Below are 18,123 nucleotides of genomic sequence, written 5' to 3'. Positions count from 1 at the left end.
AGTGTATTCATATAAATAAAATAAATTTAAAAAAAAGAAAGACTCTCCCAACCAAAAAGTCCAGAAGCAGACAGACCCACTGCTCTTTTCTTTAGAAGAGATACCACCAGCACTTCTCAAAGCACTGCATATAACAGAAAAGAAAGACGTGCTACAAATGCCTAGTGCCAAAACCAGAAGGACACATTGAGAAAATTACAGGCTAATCTCAGGGCTGAAGATAAAGTCAAAGATTCTCAAGGCTTGCAAACGAAATTCAAGAACAAATCAAAAAGATCATTTGTCTTGATCGTATTCTAAAGATGCAGAAATAATTAAGAATATTCAAACCAGCAAATGTAATAATACACCACATAAATGCACTCAAGGATCATCTCGATAAATACCGAAAAGGCTTTTATCCAATATTCCCTTCGAGATAATGCCCGAAGAGATGAAGGCAAAACTTATCTCAGTATCATAAAGATTTTATACAGCAAACCTACAGCCACATTATAGTAAGTGGGGAAAACTCGATGCACTTTCAGTAAAATGGGAAACAAGACAGAGGGCTAAGCTTTCTCCATTCTCATTCAATACAGTGGTTTAAGATAAGAAAGGGAATAAAATCAACAGCTTTCCTACATTCTGAAGTGACACAGACTAAGAATTCAGAGTAACAATCTCAACTCACAAAAACATCTACCTTAAAATAGAAAGAACCAAAGAAGTGAAAGTTAAAAACAGTGAAGAGAGAAATTAATCATTGTGCTTATGAATTGAAGAATGAATACTGGCTGTACTACCAAAGAGCTCTCTGTACGCAGCCATGGTGACTCCAATGTGTTTAACCAAAAGATGCCAAGTCGGTGTTTGACAGAGATTATGTGCACCCTGGCCAGCCCCATTTACCCAAATGTGTTATGAAGCCAACCTGGGTGTTAAAAATGTAGCATATAGGGGTTGGGGATTTAGCTCAGTGGTAGAGCGCTTGCCTAGGAAGCACAAGGCCCTGGGTTCGGTCCCCAGCTCCGAAAAAAAGAAAAAAAAAAAAAAGAACCAAAAAAAAAAAAAGTAGCATATATACATTTTGGGGGTATGTGTGGCATAATGATGAAGTCATGTCACTTTTAGGGGAATGGATGTAACTGGAAATAATCATGTTATCTTCCTCATTTGTTTCTTAGATTTCTGCAGAAACACACAGTCATGACTACGGTAGCAACAAGAATTACTGTGTAGGAAACAAAGCAGACTAAAGGAGGAGGGCGCAAAGGAGTGAGGGATGAGGGAATCCGGTCAATGTATAATATATGCATGTAGGAAAAATTTAAATTAATAAAGGGAAATCTGGCAAAATTAGGAATGCAGACTGCAAACATTTAGACTTGTAAGGCTCTGAACTCTGATTCAGCAGAAGAAAGGCCATATTTCTGTGACAGCCAAATTGGGGCAGCCAATCAGGGCCTGATCCGTAAAGCAGCAACTTGTATTTGGCAGAAATGAGTGGGGTGCTTGGAGATCCCAGTCGTGGAGGCTAAGAGCCCTTGTGATCCCCAAGTTGGGCTTCTCAGATTAGGCTACACCACCTTCCACCTGAGTTGGAAGGCGGCCAGGGAGGGTGCTCCTGTCTACAGAGGCAAGAGAACTCAGAAAACAGAAACGGAACATGCCTGGCCTTGTTCTCTTCTCTCACCCACTCACTCCTCCCAGGGGAGGAGGGAGATTGACAGCTAACACCAGGAGAGGAAATTGAACAGTCTTGGTGAGGTAAAATGTCAGCAGGTCAGAATCTGCATTAAGGGGAGCCTTCGTAAGCACCAGGACCAATCTTCCTCAATGTTGTAGTGGCAGCAAAGGACCAAGAAACCACACATTGGTGTGGTGATGCCAGCCCTAAGTTCAGTCCAGGACACTTGTTAGCTAAGGAGAGCCCTAGATTGTGGCTCAACAATTGGCCTTTTCAGTGAGAGGTGTTACTTCAATTTCTCTTCTGTCTTCTCCTCACTTTTCTCTTCTGATGTTTTCTATATTATCCTGGTTGGCCTGTAACTCTAAGCCAGCTTTATTTGCCATTATCTTCTTGACCGCACCTAAATTAAATCACCCACTTCCCCATAGACATGGGTGGGAGATAAAAGCCTTGGGTAGGTTAGGAAGGGCAGGATTTGGGAAAAGCTGTTAAGAAAGTGATAAGACTTTGGGATGAAGGAGGGAATGCCATTTCTCCCCAGCAGACTCAGCAATCCACAGCTCAGGTCTTTTGTTTTTTCATACAGCGATCCAAGACAGCTCCACCCACTTGCTTACATGCCTGTGACTGTTTTGTACTCTTACAAAGGCTGGGTTACATAGTTGCCATGTGAACTGAAACGTAACCTACTTGCTCTTCACAGAAAAATGTGAGGACTTACTGTCTACAGTGAGAAGTTATGCCAACAGCCTGTAGATGAAGGGACAGAGTGGGATACCAGGAAGGAGAGGAGGATCCAGGAGAATGCTCAGAGCTGGAACCTCTAGGAGGAGTGCAGGAGGATCCAGGGTTGGAAGGCACTGTGTTTTATCCCCTGGGGTCCTTCGCCAGGGGAGGTGATAGCAGTTCTTGGCTGTCAACCTGACCACATACAGAATGAACTACAACTCAAATGGCTGGGCACAGCAGTAATGGATTTTGTTTTTTAATCATCTGAAGGGAAGACCTGCTTCAAATCTGGATCTCTGAGGTAGAAGACCCAACTTTAATCCGGGCCACACCTGCAGCCTATCTATAATAGGGACAGAGAAGACGGAAGCTCCCTTCTCTTTGCCTGCTTGCTCTCACTCTTGTTAGTGTGTCCATTCAAGCAAGTCCTTCAGTGGCATTAGATGCTGCTTTGGGACTCCAGTGTTTACGAAGAGCAGCTGAGACATCCGGCTTCGCGGACTGAACTACTACTGGATTCTTGGACCTTCAGTTTGCCGACAGCCTTGTTGGACTAGCTGGACCACAACCTGTAAGCCATTCTATTAAATTCCTCTTGTATTTAGATTCATTCTATCAGTTCTGTTCCTCTAGAGAGCCCTGACTGATTCAACCACATTCCGCATTCATGCCCACTTCCTAAGCTCCTACAAGGTGACAGAGTTGACCGCCCTGAATAATAGAACAATAGAAAACACAGCCCGGGTAATCAAAAAGGTTTTAATGATTAATGTTTAGACATTATTTGACAGTGTGGGTATATCCAGATGAGCTAAGCACACTTTGACAGCACACTACTGAATGTTATAGTTTTGTACTAAGATATGTAAAGAACCTGCGAGCGGTACCCTCGGATGGAGACACACATGGACGCTCTAGATTAGAGAAGATCAATGTAAACAGACGCTGCAACTCCGTCCAAACAGAGGCTAATGAGGACCAACTGGCTCCTTAGAATATGAATGTGCAAAATTAAAGCATGGTAAACTGGTATTTACATAAATATCAAACCCACAATTAGTTTGTACATTGTCAATTGTCTTCTAGGATGTGTCACGAGTGGTTCAATCAATTTTCTTCAATGCAGAAGGTGTTCAAAGGCTAAACTTTCAACACTTTAAAGATGACACATGTAACAATAGTCCCCACTTGTATGACCAACGTCTCCAGCGCACTATCTGTTACTTTTAAACAAGCGCTTTAAATCAATCTTTAGATGCTAAGCAGAAAAAAATTACAGATGCCACCGAGATTTACACTGAATAAAGCGATTGCTCCCCAAACACCCAGTTCCTGCGTGCTCCAGCTCTTTAATTTTGCCTCAAAATGATTACGGTGCTTCCTGGTCTCTTGGTAAATTAGGCACATTTTAAAAGGAAGGGTATGTCAAAGTAGCACTACAGAAAAGAACAAAAAAAATTTGGACCCAGGCAACCAGTTTCCCATCACTGGGCGTGTGTGTGACTGTCACATAATAAATGTCTAATCACCTTTCCTGAAAGGTAGTTTCCTCTCTCCAAGTGGTGGGAAACAGAATGGCCCATTTTCTCTCCTGTATAAAAACACTAAGCACTTCAGAAATAAAAAGTGGCCTACTCACCCTACAGTGGCCCTAGACTCTGGGGGACCAGGGACAGGTACATAAGTGCCTCCAGATGCTTGGGACCCTTTCCCCACCTCTTTAAACACATTGATAGTGGCACTCAAAATAAAAAAATAAGATTTGTTAAAAAGTTAAACTGACTGTCCCACTAGACTTGAGCCTGCTTATGTAAAACGGAAGGTACCGTCAGGTTTCGCATCTCCCAGTCACTTGTAGTTACACATCACACACTAATTTCATAAATCACGCATTTGATTTTTCTAAACAGAGCTATTACAAATGAATACAAAGTCGAAACATACCCTAATTAAACTAATAAGCTTTGGGCCCTGCTTTTTAAGTCTTAAGGCATGTGTGTTCTTCTACTGTTAACAACACTGTACAAATTTACAGTCACATGCATGGTCTACACTTAAAAAAAAAAAAGTTTGGATTACAGTGTTTTAAATTGTGAACCACAATTCAGCACCTATCGTGTTACAACTAATAAGGCAACAGCAGTGTCGTATACTACAACAACATTCCCTTTCCACAGTCTAGCGCGGGGGGCGATGAGAGCCCAGAAATGTGAGAGAATCGTATGCCTACTTGTATAATCTGTATACATATTCTAGGGGTTTTGAACTGATGAAAACGGTCCTACATAAGTCACACTGCAGATAGTAGGGCCAGACTATGACAGCAGCTGTTGTGAGCGTCAGGGCACAACTCATACTGTGCTTACAATCACACGCCTTGGTCTGGAGGCTTCGGCTCGGCTTGTCAATCCTTCCGCTGCTTCCTTGACGTCACACTGTTCTCCAGGGAAGCAAAGTTGTTGGTGTGTCCATTGACGGCAGTCATAGACCCGTTCTGGTGGCCCTTCAGGTGCTCTTTCCTCCGAGAGGCCCCTTTCTTGTTGTAAGTCTGAAATGCACAAAGCAGATCAGTGGCTGCCAATCAGTTGACTGTACTGGTCAGCATCTAACTAGGCTTCTTTGTCTGATAAATCTCACCACGTACTTCCTGTGATAAAATAGCCATTTTATGTTTCTTCCAACTTTCTGAGGCTTAGCTCATGTTCTGAGCCCCAGGCCAGAACAGAAACACTTAGGACAACATACAGTTTCTGCTCATTCTGCCTTGTCTCTTCGGATGGTGGAGGAATGGGCTAGGCGACCACACTGGCTTCTACTGGCTAGCAGCAACTCTACCACACAAGTGACTGCTTATCTTTCCACGTCTGTTACTGCTTCAGCAACCATCTGGGCACTCAGGCGGTGCCACGAGCAGCTGGAAGGTCCTATTATCAGGCCCCAGCAAAGCTCGAGTCAACAACTCACACACAGACACATGGTGGCACAGAAGAGAAACAGGCGCTGAGCCTCCAGGTGGCTGTTCCAAACTACTGGACTTTTCTCCCCATTTCCTTTGTCCTTGCTCCTGCCCAGGGGACAGTGGGGACAGAAGCCACTTGGTACTGGCCACAAAAGGAGGAGAATCATCAGTGTCTGCCTGGTGGCTGGGCACCACCAGACAGACAAACTTCTATCAAGCCCCAAGCAGTGGCCATCTAAGAAAAATGGGACCTAACAGTAGGTTTCAATTAAATCAGAGTAGTGATGAAAACTTCACACTATGAAGCTATGACCCGCAGGGCAGTGGGGCTGAGACTTCTGATCGAAAATCACCTCTTTATTTCCCTGCGTTACCCAAAGAAAAGTGGTGAAGCACTCACTAAACATGGCATTATTTCCCACCTGGGTCCCACGATGCCCAGGACCAGATGGAGAGCAAAACTGGTGAACCCTCCTTCCCTACACAGCACAGTGCCAGCATCCAGCAGTGTTCCACACAGCCCCACTGAGTGAAGGGATGAAGGGTGAGACTCACCTGAATGTAGAAGTTTGTGAAGAGAGCAATCAGGGAAATCATGTATCCGATCTGGAAGTACAGCCACCCGAGAGGGAAGGAGCACGGCCAGATGACCCCGCAGCTGGTCTGGATGATTGTCAGCACAAACTGGACCTAGAGGGAAAGGCCAGGGTTGAGCGGCAGCTGCACAGGGATGGGTTCCTACCAGGGGACTATGTCTCAGTGTCCCCATCCAGTGTCCTGAACCAGCACTTAGTAGCTCTTTATACTAGGTTTTAGTCTGTCTCTGCACGTACGTATGCACCTACTAAAGGTTCCCCCTGTCCTCAAAGCTACGTAAACCACCTTTTCCCAAAAGTCTATGACTCAGCACAGAGAGGTAAGAGAAAGGAGTGAGGCACACGTTTAAAGGGCCAGCGATGATGTTACTCATGATGTGCGGTCTGACTGACTCACTTCCTGCTCAGTATCTGTGTTCACTTTGGTGTGGCGAAGGCTGTCATGAACATGTAAACACTTCTTGGCCAAAATTCAAGGCCTTCTGATGAGTGACCTTGGAAAGCAAGTGGACCCATATGATCCTCTGCAGAGGCGTTAAAGGCCCTGACTACTCAAGCACCCTCAGGAGCCCATTGAGGACTCAGAGGCTCCCAGCAGCTGTTTCCCTGTTTCTTCAGTCTGGTCTTTAATCTAAGACCCAGGCAGACAGCACGCAGCCCAGCAGGGCAGCAACGTGTACAGTGTTCTTTTACATTCTGTCTGCCAGAGCCATGATTACAGCACCAATCCGTCTCTGCATCCTTTCTCGTCTGTACCAGGGGAGGCTAAAGAACGATTGTCCTCCCTCACAGGTGAGAAAAAGATTAACAAGGACCGCAGAGCTGCTGGCAGGGTGGTAATGAAACACCAGGCAGAAGGGCTCCAACCTCTCAGTGTTATTTTTAAATTCTGAAAAATCAAGACTGATTCAGGGATCTAAATTAGATTCATTTGGAACAAATGCACACAGCAGGACTGGGCTGGAGGGTTTGGTGCTGGTCCTCCAGCCTCCAGCTTTAATGTGCTCACCTATGAGATGGAGGTAATATTCCAAACAACTCACGCAGAATCCCATCCTTAGCATTAGTGCCTGACACACAAAACAAACCAGGCCAGTGTTTAGCAACAGTATACTAATTACTCAGGAGGGCTTCATGAGGGGAAAGGAACACACACTACGATGGGCCGACCACTGGGCAAGGCGCAGAAAGAATGGCAAGAGTCATGGAGACCAGACAGTTGTTGGCCTGCCTCTGCCAGGGGCCACCATCTGAAGCAGCGGGAGCTTCTACCAAGGACTCCGATACCAGGGTCAGAGTAGAGTGGTCACCTGGCACCCACCTTACCCAAGAGCTTTCACTGTGTAGTAAATACAGGCGCTCTGGACTCAGCACCAAAGTTCTACCTGAACCTCCTGGGAGCATAGGGAAGCGGTTTTCATCTTCATCTTGGAAATGAGAGCGCACACCCAGGTCCATGTGTGCACATTACATGCTTATACACACAAAGCCTGACCTCGAGTTGGACGCTTAAGATTTGAGGCAGCCCCAGTAGAGCGCAGGTCTCCCTCTACTTGAAACAACAACATTGCCTGATCTGCCTACCACAAGTTTAACTGGATCAACTGGATTCCATTAAACAACAGGATGGCTTGGAAGGGGTCTGGATCAGGCAGGGATCAAGTTCTGGGCACAGCGACCAGGTTACTCACCAGCTGCCCCTGAGTGATGTACTTTTTCCACCAGAGGTAGGGACGCATGGAAGGGACAGAGGACAGGCCATAGTACGAGTACATGAGGACGTGGATGAAGCTGTTGAGCGTCGCACCGAAGTACGCTGCGGGAATAAGGCGAGGGAGGAGGCATTAGAGTGGTTTAAGTAACCGGTGTGGGAAATCCAAGACAATTTTGGAGCTGGCGAAATTCTTCTGAACCAAGAGGGTGACGAACACTGCAGCTCTAAGTGCTACTTGGATGTGGAATGAAAACTCAGTCTCCATTTGGGTGGGCGGGGCAGGCAGGCCACCAGGACACCTTGCACCCAGAGTCACAGACCTGCTATGCCTAGCTTGTGCCCTGCAGGTGTGGCTGGCAGACTCGGAGGCACGGTCCTCCTCCCGAACGCCTACAATGAAAGACCCGTTTATCACACAACTTCCAACTTCCGGTAGAATTTCACTTTTAAAATACTTTTATTCTCAACAGTAAATCATGAGGCGAAGCGAAGCCATTGGCTTTTCAGACGTGCCAGGTTGTATAGGAGGAGTTTTGGTGGCTACGACACTGGTCCTGCAGCCCTCACATAGGTCACGTACACTCTCTAGCTCTCTACCGGCCAGTGGGGCTAGATGTCCTATGAGGTATCTTGAAATTTAAATTACTCCTCAAATGTAATCAAATGGAGGGCTGCCCCTACTAGAATCTGGGCTAGCTTATCCACAGGTGATGTGGGATGGACAGCAGACATCAGTTCCAGAGTTTTAGAACTCAGCCCATCCTTCTGGGCTATCCCTTCCCTCCAAGCCACTCCCTAAAGGTACTGTATTTACAAAGTCTGTCTCAGTTATGAACCTACAGCTCAGAGTTAGAGCTGTGAATCTCCGTGGGCAGAGAGAACGAGCAACCATGTTGGGGGCAGATCCAGAGATCCCCGCAAACTCTCCAGGGTTAGGAAGAAGACCCTGTGCCTGAGATACTTTCTGGAGCCTACGTGGAATCCAACCATACCCAACCTTTAAAACCAGCAAAGCTTGATACACGTTTTAGAGACTGTATAGTTTCACTCTGTCAGACTGGATGGGGACTTCCTAATGTGTAGCTTGCCTAATCCATGACACTCGCCCTCCACACCAGACAGAACAAGGATTGTGAGGGTTGGTTCTCTCCTCCACCACACAGGTCTGGGGTTTAGACTCAGGTCATCAGCTTGGCAGCAAGCCGACTTACCTGCCTACTCACTCCCTACTCCTTAATGTGCCCAGGCTGCTGTTCCCCATCGCAATCAGCAGAGAACAACACCAGAGAAAGGTTCTATGCCCCTAGGCCACACAAACTATTGTTAAAGGCAACCCCAGGCCTTTTCACAAAGTCCCCGCCTATACAGGCCTGGTTCTTGAAGCCACTGGTTTCCTCTGGCAGGTTCAGAATTTCTGACCTTACTTTAAGCCCCTGGCCTATTTAGAACTGATTGTGTGCAGAGTAAGTGAGAGGTCTGAGTTTTTGCTTCCCTGTTTTACACATGGATGTCTAATTTTTCCAGATCTATCTATTGAGGAGGCTTGGCTTACGTAACTCCTAAATTAGCAGAGAAAACAATGGGTTTCATCGCGGCATCTTCATACATTCTGGTTGCTGCTTGGTTATCATTTCTCCCGTCCCCAACAGTGTCCTTCCCTGTGACGTGCTCCCTTCCTCACCCCCCACACCCCCAGCAGTCCCTTCTGTTCTTACACACACTCCATCACCCGCGCACTCTCCTACCTCCCTTAAGATCGCTTCCTGCCCTCTCATGATACGTTTTCCAGTTTTGTGACCTCATGCACACACAGGATTTTATATTTAGGTTTACATGTGCAGTATGTGAGTCTGGCTAACTTCACTTAACATGATGTCCAGCGGCCTCCATCTTCCTGCAAACGGCACACACGATTTATGCCTGCAGAAAATGCCACTGTGCATTTTCATCTGTGCTTGGTCACCCAGGCTGCTACCATTTGTCAGTCATTGTGAGGAGAGCAGCCATAACCAGTAATGTGCTTGTATCTCTGTGGTATGTTAATTGGAGTCTTTGGCTATTTACCCAAGAGCAATACAGCAAGTTCAAACGGAAGTTTTAGTTTCAGTGTCTGAGGGGTCTCCACGCTGACTCCCACAGCATCACTGAGTATGGAGCAGCACTAGGAGTGAGTAGAATCCCGTGTCCTTGCCAGCATCTTGCCTCTATGGATACTGAACCTAGCGCACCTCGCTGACACGGCCAAGTCACTGAGCTACATCCCCCAGTGGTTTGTGTCCTTGATGATAACCTATCTGAAGTGAGATGGGATCTCTTTTTCCTGACAGCTAAAGGATGCGGAACCCTTTTAAAGCTCTCACTGGGCCTGTGGGTTGCCTTTGCTGAACTGTGTATTGAGTTCACAGTCTGTCTGCTAATGAAGCATTTGTTCTTTTTTAAAGCAATGATCATTTCTTGTCAAAGAGTATGCGGTAAATAGATGTGTGATTTACTTTCTGGTCTTCTACTCCTTTAGTCTACAGTCCCTCTTTGTGTCTATACCACAGTGTTCTTACCCCCGGCTCTGTGGTATAATCTTGGATTGGGCCTTGTGAGAGCTTCAGCGTTGTCTTTCTGTTTAGGATTGATTACTCTGTCTAAAATATGTGACATGAAGTGGAAGGGTAAAGGAGACACAAGAAGGTGGGGAGAAGGGACAAATGAGAGGTAAGTATGACAGGGGAAAATGTCACAATGAAACCTTCAGTGTGTGCTTACTGAAATAATAGTAGTAGTAATAATAATACTAAATAAAAAAGAAAAAACTTGCACACAGACTCAAAAGCTTAACTTGAAAATTTACAGAGAGAACATTTTTCTGAGGCTAAGTTTCCAGTCTGTCTCTGTCACATGTTCTCCAAACATCCTATTACTTACAATGGCCGCAGGGAACCCAGTTCATGACAAACCACCAGATGTTGAGCATAGTGGCATGGTGGTAGACGTGCAGGACTGTGATCTGGTGGTTGTTCTTACGAAGAATGAAGAAAAAGGTGTCCATGAATTCTATGAGTTTGGAAAAGTAGTACCACCAGAGGACACGAATAACCTAGGAACAAAAGGTTCACAGTTTACCTCCGTTACTTCCCATTACGACATCGGCGACATGATGCCCACTTCCTTATAAAGCTGGGAGAGCCCCACTGGCCCCTGCTGCCATCCAGTGACAGCTCTGGCCACTGTGAGTGCCTTTAATCAATGAACATGTGATCCTGGAGAACTGAAATGTCGTCAAAGGGCTCCGCACACACTCTTGCACAGCCCAGGACTGGGAGGTAGAGAAGCGGAGGATCGAGAGTCCAGAATCCTCTTCCTATGTAGAAAGAACCCAAGGCTACAAAAGACTGTCTCAAAGCAACTAAGTCAGACCAAAAAGCCCTGGGCGGAAGCTCCAGGCTCAGCAGTGCTGTCCCGTAGTCCAGAGCTGCTACAAGTGAGGAGGATGCTGGGGCCTGAGGGCCTGGTGTGAGGAAGTATGAATCATGAAGGAAGGAAATGGGACGAAGACGTCAGTACCTGTTTCTGGTCCAACTGAAATGCTCAAAGGAAGCGCTGGCCATGCTGGGTTTGACTGCCGGCCTCCTGTTCAACAGACTCCAATTCTCAGAGTGGATAATGGATTTTACCTTTACCATCGCTACTCAGAGGGTACTTACAAGAGCGATTTTAAATCAAATGGTCTTTTATGTAAATATGACACCTGTCAACTGTTCACAGGAGTTTCTTTTACAGAGAGGAGGAGGATTCAGTTTTCATTTTATTTATGCCCTTCATGTTCAAATCATCACACCACACACCCGCCTCTTCTTTCTCTTTTGAAAATGTCAACAGGAATTATCAGGATTGAGAGGCTACTGTCTCTTTTGTCTTTTGTGTAAGTTTTTTTATCAGGGGGGTAAAAAAAAAGCAAATACACAGACACCCCCACCCCCATAACCCTGAAACAATACCTTCATATCTGATTCTCCTGCGCTGCGTGTTCCCTGACAGAAGAAGTTGTATTTGCCTTCCCACACACCTGTCACCAACTGAAAGAGGAGGAAAATTAGTTGCTACACCAGAAACCTGTTCAACAGAACTCTGTTAGTCTACAGTATGCGAAAATTAACTTGGGGCTCTACGGAGTCAAGTTCGTTGAAAGTAAAACGGTCAGAGCGATCAGTGAAGAGAAAAGTTTTCAACCCTGCCAGCACTTTTGTCTAGTCTCCATACTGGGAGGTGAAGCTTGAAGGCACTCCCAGGACGCTGCCGTCAGAAACCCTTTCTTCACCTGCCGCTTGGGCGTGCCCAGACCCATCCAACTCCAGATGTCATCCTGTCTCTCAGGTCACCTTCCCTAAGCTTAGGCTCCTGAAACCTGACTGTACAGGTTGGAGCCATCTGTATGAGCCAGCCATGGACTCCCCAAGGGTGGGGGCTCAAGATTTGTAATTCTAACAAGTTCTTCAATTGCCAGTACCAAAACCACTGGCCTGGAGCCAGCATTTAACACTAGGACGAACATAGTCCATCTTCCTATTCCTTTTTATTTCCTGTTGCTGTGTCTCCCTCTAGACTTACAGATCAGCCGTCTGCAGACACAGAAAGGACCCCAGAACTGGCATGCAAGTTGTAGTTGTCACTGGCTCAGTGACAGGGCCTGTTTCCTCATTGGCACATAGTGAGATGTGTAGCCTATGATGAGACCTACTCTAATGGTCAGGCTAGAAAGTTTAACTATTCTATTTCAATGCTGCCCGCCCACTATGTTCCTAACACCTACTGTATGCAATTTATCGATAAATACCATAGCTCTCTGCTTGTTTGCTTTTCTGTAGTCTAGAACAATCTCATGTGTCCCTGAGGGCCACAGAATGCCAGGAGGTTCCTGAGATGGTATTTTGAGCCTCACGCTATCCACATATGAAGCACACACAAGGACCCAGTCACCAGCATCAAAGTGTGTACCCCTGTCCAGCCTACCATGAGCACCGAGGACCCCTAGCAAAATGCAATCTTGAACTATCACAAACCTTCAGGATCTGAAACCCTGGGGTAGATCACCAAGGTTAGCACTCAAAGTGCCCGATCATAAATTCTTGAGAATCTAATGATGTTGCTTCAAAGTATTGTCTCTAATCCCAGATCTTACACCACCCAGGAACTTGTTGCTAACAGCTTTAGGCCCTACCCCAGATCTTGTGACCTTGGAATTTATGAACCAATATGGGATTCGAGAGAGGCCTCAGGTAACCTGGGTTGAAATTCTCATTTTCCTTCCAGCCTTTGAGTGCTGTGGTTTTACCAGCCAGCCAGTGTCTTAACAGGTGGTTCTGATCATATGAAATTTGGAAAACAACTGTGGGTCCCATTGTAGCTACACAGCACTGTCACCCTGGGATCGTGAAAGAATTACTAGGTGCCTGACCTCACCTAGACCATAAAACAAACCTCAAGGGACCTCTTTCAAAGTTCTCAAGAGAATTTAGTGTGTGGCTCAGACTGTAAACCAGTGGCTTCACCTACTGAGCTCAGTGAGAAAGTGTCTGAGGGAAAGGGTAACTGCAAGCCATGCTGTGGACTTGGTCAGTGCTGCTTGTATTATGTTAATTTCATCCCCAAAGTTGTACAAGAATCTCCATATCCACTGTAACTCGCTGAGGAACTCTGTCCTCAGTTGGTTATGATTGGTAAATAAAGTTGCCAGTGGTCAATGGCTAGGTAGGGAGATAAGAGGCAGGATGTTAGGATTCCTGGGCAAGAGACTAAGGAAGGGGAGAAAGTGATGCCACTCTGGGAAAGAGTGGATACCATGCCTGAGAGGTGCTAGACACTAGACAGAGAACACAGCCACCATGTAGGTGTTGGGAAATTCAATCCGAGAGGGATGCAGTCTGGGTCTGGTCAGCCAAGACGGAAGAAAAGCTTAGTAAGTGATGAGGTGGAATACAGGAAGGTACATCAGCCTCGAAGAGGGTAGGAAGTGGCTCAGCCACTGAGTTGCTTAAGGCATATTAAAATACACAGAGAGAGAGAGAGAGAGAGAGAGACAGAGACAGACAGACACCGTCTGTCTTTGTCTTTCATTCTGGAACCCAGGACACTGGGGCAGGTAGCGTGGAGTGCTCCACCAGGGTTGGTCTGCGTAGTGATAATTAGGCTATGATCCAGAAGGCTCCAGTTGCTCTCCCACTGCCCTCGGACAAGTACTCAGCCTGGTGAACAGTACAGATGCCCTATAGCAAGCAGAATGTTTGGACAAGGACTGGAAGACATACTGCTACATTTTTTATCCAATCTAATGTCAAAAATCAATGTCAGAGTGAGGAGTAGGCTTGGGCCTTTGGAGACCTGACTGGAGAGACGACTGACACAAGTTCTTCCTTTGTCCTGTGAAAGAAATGCAGAATATCCCGAGATACCAAAAGGGCAAGGTATGCTGGCACCCACTTTTACTTTCCTTTGGGAGATGGAGGCAGGCAGATCTATGTGAATTTGTGGCCAGCCTGGTCTATATAACAAGTTCAACACCAGACAAGGTAAATAGTGAGACTGTCTCACAACTATCAAAGCAACAATGAAAGTCACGTTCTAGACCCTACCATTACTATTTTCTCTAGCTACCACCTTGGTATCCTAGATCAGATGACCACTTCACTTGAGAAGACTATCTCCTGTGACAGGTGGGGCTGCTCCGTAGGAAATCGGGCAAGCACCCCCTTTATAACCCTGCAGGTGCCTCTTAACAAGGAAGGCTCTTGTTAACTGAGCAGTGGGTCCCTCCTGACATGTGGTTCTTTTTTGGTTTTGTTTCCAAACGAATCTAGGTAGAACTTCCTTCTATAAGCAAATTAACTCGAAATCCTTCTTGCCCTTTCCTACAGCCTAGGATAGAAGTAGAAAATCTCTACACGACCCTTGGAGGACAGAAGTCAAGCCTGGGCACTGGGAAGTGAGTGAGCTCTGTCAGCAACAACTGGCCACATACACCAGGTTCACTGGTGACCATGCTCTTGGCCTGTGCCTACCACACCTCCCCCACCCTGAGATCCCTGTGGAGGCAGCCTTCACGGTCACACTCTCTCCACCGGGACTGCCACTAGGGCCAGTGAGCCTCTCAATGCACTGAATTCCACACTTAAAACACTTTAAAGATTTGTTACTGCCTTCCTAACAAAACCTCCAACCCCAGCACAGTGCTGGTCTTCATGTTCTACGATGAACCTCTCAGGTTTCCCCTCCACCTCTGTACCTACAAGCTACTGTATCCAGATACTTTCCCAGATACACACTTCCTTAGCCATCACTGAGGTCAATGGCTGTACTGACCTGTAAAACCTGTGCTGGGACAGAGGCACAGCTTTAGGGTCTCCATCTGTGCAAGCCTTAGGCCCCTGGCACAGTGTCTTGCATCAGAAAGGTTATCTTGAGAGGCCGGGGATATGAACTGTGAACTGTTCATCTCGTCCAATAAGGCTCCTAACACGAGCATAATAAGTGTTTGCAATGGCCCAATGGCCGTTTATTCCTACCACCTAGGAATGTCTTCAGGCACCCTACGTCTCCAGATCTTCTATCTTCCAAAGTTCAGTTCAAATTCTATTTTCTCCATGACTCTCCCTCCTTCCTGTAAGCCTGATCTTTCGTGGCTTCTCTTACTTTGCTCAGCTGATCACTGTCCTTTCAAAGTGTGCTGTTCACTGTCCCTTCTCCGTCCCAAGACTGAAATGCAATAGATCTTCTGAGATACCAAAAGGAAACGCTTCTTGTCAAACGTCACAGATAACGCAGTGAAGTTTTCATAAGGAAAGTAAGCCATGAGGGTCTCATGCTCCTCTGTAGGCTCTGGGGGACCCTGACTCTCACATCAACAGACTTACACACAGGAGAGGGTTAACCAACCATATGAAACTAGTGACAGAAGTTCAAAGTCGTCTAAAGCAGTGGTTCTCAACCTTCCTAATGCTGCCATCATTTAAGACACTTCCTCATGTTACTGTGACCCCAACCATAAAATTATCTCATTGTTACTTCCTAACTGTAATTTTGCTACTGTTATGAATAATAACAGAATCATCCGATATGCAGGATACCTGATGTGTCACCCTGTGGGGTCATGACCCACAGGTACTAGATATCAGGAGACAAAAACCTCAGTTCTGTCTGGAGGGAGGGACTTAAGTTCATTTTTGCTTTGCAGAGAGAGAGAGTAAAAAATATCTGAAAGTATTTCAAAGAGGCTCAAATTTTATGGGAGGCTTCTGAATTCTGTTCATAAGAAGAACGCCATTTACCAAACTTCAGAGGGGGGTATGTGTGGAAAACGTCAGAAAGGCCAGAATAATTAAACATCCCAAACTGCGGACCTGGGCTAGCATTTATTTGTCTGGATCTCTACTGAGTCTCTGCAAATGGGCCAGTAATTGAAGCTTCTCTACCCTTCATTCCAGTCAGGGGGATGCCCATGAGTAGTGGCCCCAGAGACCTTCGATGCAAAGGCCTGAGATCCCCTCCCAGCCCTACAAAGAGCACACAAGAGAAGACACTCCAAGAACGGTCCTGTAGCCATTGCTTCCCTGCAGGGCCCAGGCTCAGGTTCTCTCCAACAGGCTGATTTGTGGTGAGGCTGCATGACCGCAGAGGTGGGCCAAGGGGCTCAAGAGACAGGCAGGATGAGGCGCTGAGAGGGAGGGCGCCTATCTGCCTGGGGCTTCTTGGGATCAGCGGAGAGACTGTTCCAGATGGAAAAGCAGGCCACAACACACAGCTTGCTCTGTCTTCGCACTCCCCGTGTGTGCCACTAACTGGTCCAAGGGTGACAAAGAGGACTACTGACGTGGCTTCCCCAAGTAACCATGACACAAGCAGTGCTGCTGTAAAGCCATATGTGCTTTCTCCTTCCTTGGAGTAAAGCAACCTTAATTAGGCCAGGAGCATGTGAAGAGCTATAATTAAAACACAGCAGGCGGCTTCCTTCTCTCCCTAGGAGACAATTCAACGGCCAATGCAGGGTTTGTGCATCTTTTCATCTTAAGAGAATATAACTGCATCACAGTGAGGACCAGGGGACCCAACTCAGGGACAAAATGATTTTAGTGGTGAGAGCTGACTTCTAACCACAAACGAAGGAGAACCTTCGACACAGTCCTTTCTGGAACGCTCCCAAAGCCTCACGGGAAACAAGGTCATCGAAAACACTTGAGTCTGATTGGAAAAGCTTTATCCTCGCCCCAAAGTCCTAAGATGTCAGAAGGGTTGGTTGTTTTGGGTGGTAGGAGGTGGGCAAGTTATGTGGACACCATGCCCTGAACAGACGAGCGGAAGGCAATGAAAACAGACTCCCAATGCTTAAAGACAGCAGCGTACCAGCTGAGGAATGCTCTTAAGAGCTACTAAGACATTTCACAGATTTGCTGGCTTGGATGTGTATGTTTTTATATCTGGTAGAGTGAGTGCTTTAAGAGAGGAAACAGAGACAAAGAAAAGACCCGGCTAAATCCAAGCACACATCACACAGCAGTTCTAGGCTCCTCTGCCTTCCAAGCCTGTTTCTGAATTGTTATCAACTCTCTCCGTGAAGGAAACTGAGAAAAAGACCTTTACCTGTATCTATCTCCTGAGCAGACTTCTAGCCAACCATAAGCTATTCCAAAGACAAAGGCACCATTTTCTCTACAGTGTAGCAGGCCACTCTGGAATGAGGAAGCCTGACTTTCAGTCTGCAGAAGTGTTCTTCCTTCTTCTCCACATGACAAAGATGAAGGGGCCTCCTTGCTTAAGTCGTAAGGAGGATCCCACACACTTATCTTCAGCGCAGAGCAAACAGGCTAACCCGAAACAGGCATGCCTGGAATCTTCTGAGTACTAGCCCTTGCCCTCTCGTGTTAAAGGTTTATTGCTGTGACTGTTTTACTGTTCAGGCTTCCTCTGCAGAAAGAGACAGAAACCTTGAAACAGACCATTAAATGAGGAGTCTGGTGCAGGGCATTAGTATAGGTGCCATGTAAGTCTGATATGATTCTAGCCACAACCATGGTATTTCTGCTCCAACCCTTGAGAATCTACAGCTAGGGCAAAACCGGAGCTCCTGCCAGGGCCCTTTGAGGAGGTTAAAACTCTACAGCCAGCCTACTGCAGTCTGCTTTGCAAAACTTGGCTTTAACCTGTAAGATGGGGTGGTGGGTGGTGCTACAGACCTTTGAGTCCCTGCCCTGGGAGGCAGAGGCAGGAGAATATCTATTTTAGGCAGTCAGGTCTTCGTAGAGGTATCCTATCTCAAAAGAAAGAAGAGAGAGAACAAGAGAGTGAGAAAGAGACAGAGACAGAGAATGAGGGGGGTGGGGAACTTGTAGTCTTCCCATATACTTCATTACTTCAATAGAGAGTTAAGTTCTCAGAGGTCTGAGGAGTCTGCAGAATGTGATCCAAGCTCTCG

General features: G+C 46.4%; 1 protein-coding gene and 1 long non-coding RNA gene across 4 annotated transcripts in view; one reads left to right on the top strand and one right to left on the bottom strand.

Annotated features, from left to right (window-relative positions):
• The first annotated feature begins 2,371 nt into the window (after positions 1 to 2,371).
• The window catches only part of LOC148004259 (uncharacterized), a 44,470-nt gene continuing 28,718 nt past the window's right edge, over positions 2,372 to 18,123 (top strand). The window contains exon 1 of the long non-coding RNA XR_015627913.1: positions 2,372 to 2,972. This is a non-coding gene — a long non-coding RNA (uncharacterized LOC148004259). The remainder of the gene's footprint in view (positions 2,973 to 18,123) is intronic.
• Elovl5 (ELOVL fatty acid elongase 5) overlaps positions 3,142 to 18,123 on the bottom strand; it is a 66,935-nt gene continuing 51,953 nt past the window's right edge. For all 3 annotated transcript variants that reach the window (XM_087560328.1, NM_134382.2, XM_087560327.1), the window contains 5 exon segments: positions 11,660 to 11,737; positions 10,587 to 10,758; positions 7,648 to 7,772; positions 5,916 to 6,050; positions 3,142 to 4,949 (listed from right to left, as the gene is read on the bottom strand). In XM_087560328.1, the coding sequence (XP_087416454.1) occupies positions 4,806 to 4,949; positions 5,916 to 6,050; positions 7,648 to 7,772; positions 10,587 to 10,758; positions 11,660 to 11,737 (654 nt within the window). In that variant the 3' untranslated portion in view covers positions 3,142 to 4,805.

Source organism: Rattus norvegicus, chromosome 8 (assembly GCF_021556685.1).
Source record: "Rattus norvegicus strain SHRSP/BbbUtx chromosome 8, alternate assembly SHRSP_T2T, whole genome shotgun sequence".
In the NCBI taxonomy this organism is placed as follows: domain Eukaryota; kingdom Metazoa; phylum Chordata; class Mammalia; order Rodentia; family Muridae; genus Rattus; species Rattus norvegicus.
This window is presented reverse-complemented; position numbering and strand designations above follow the sequence as displayed.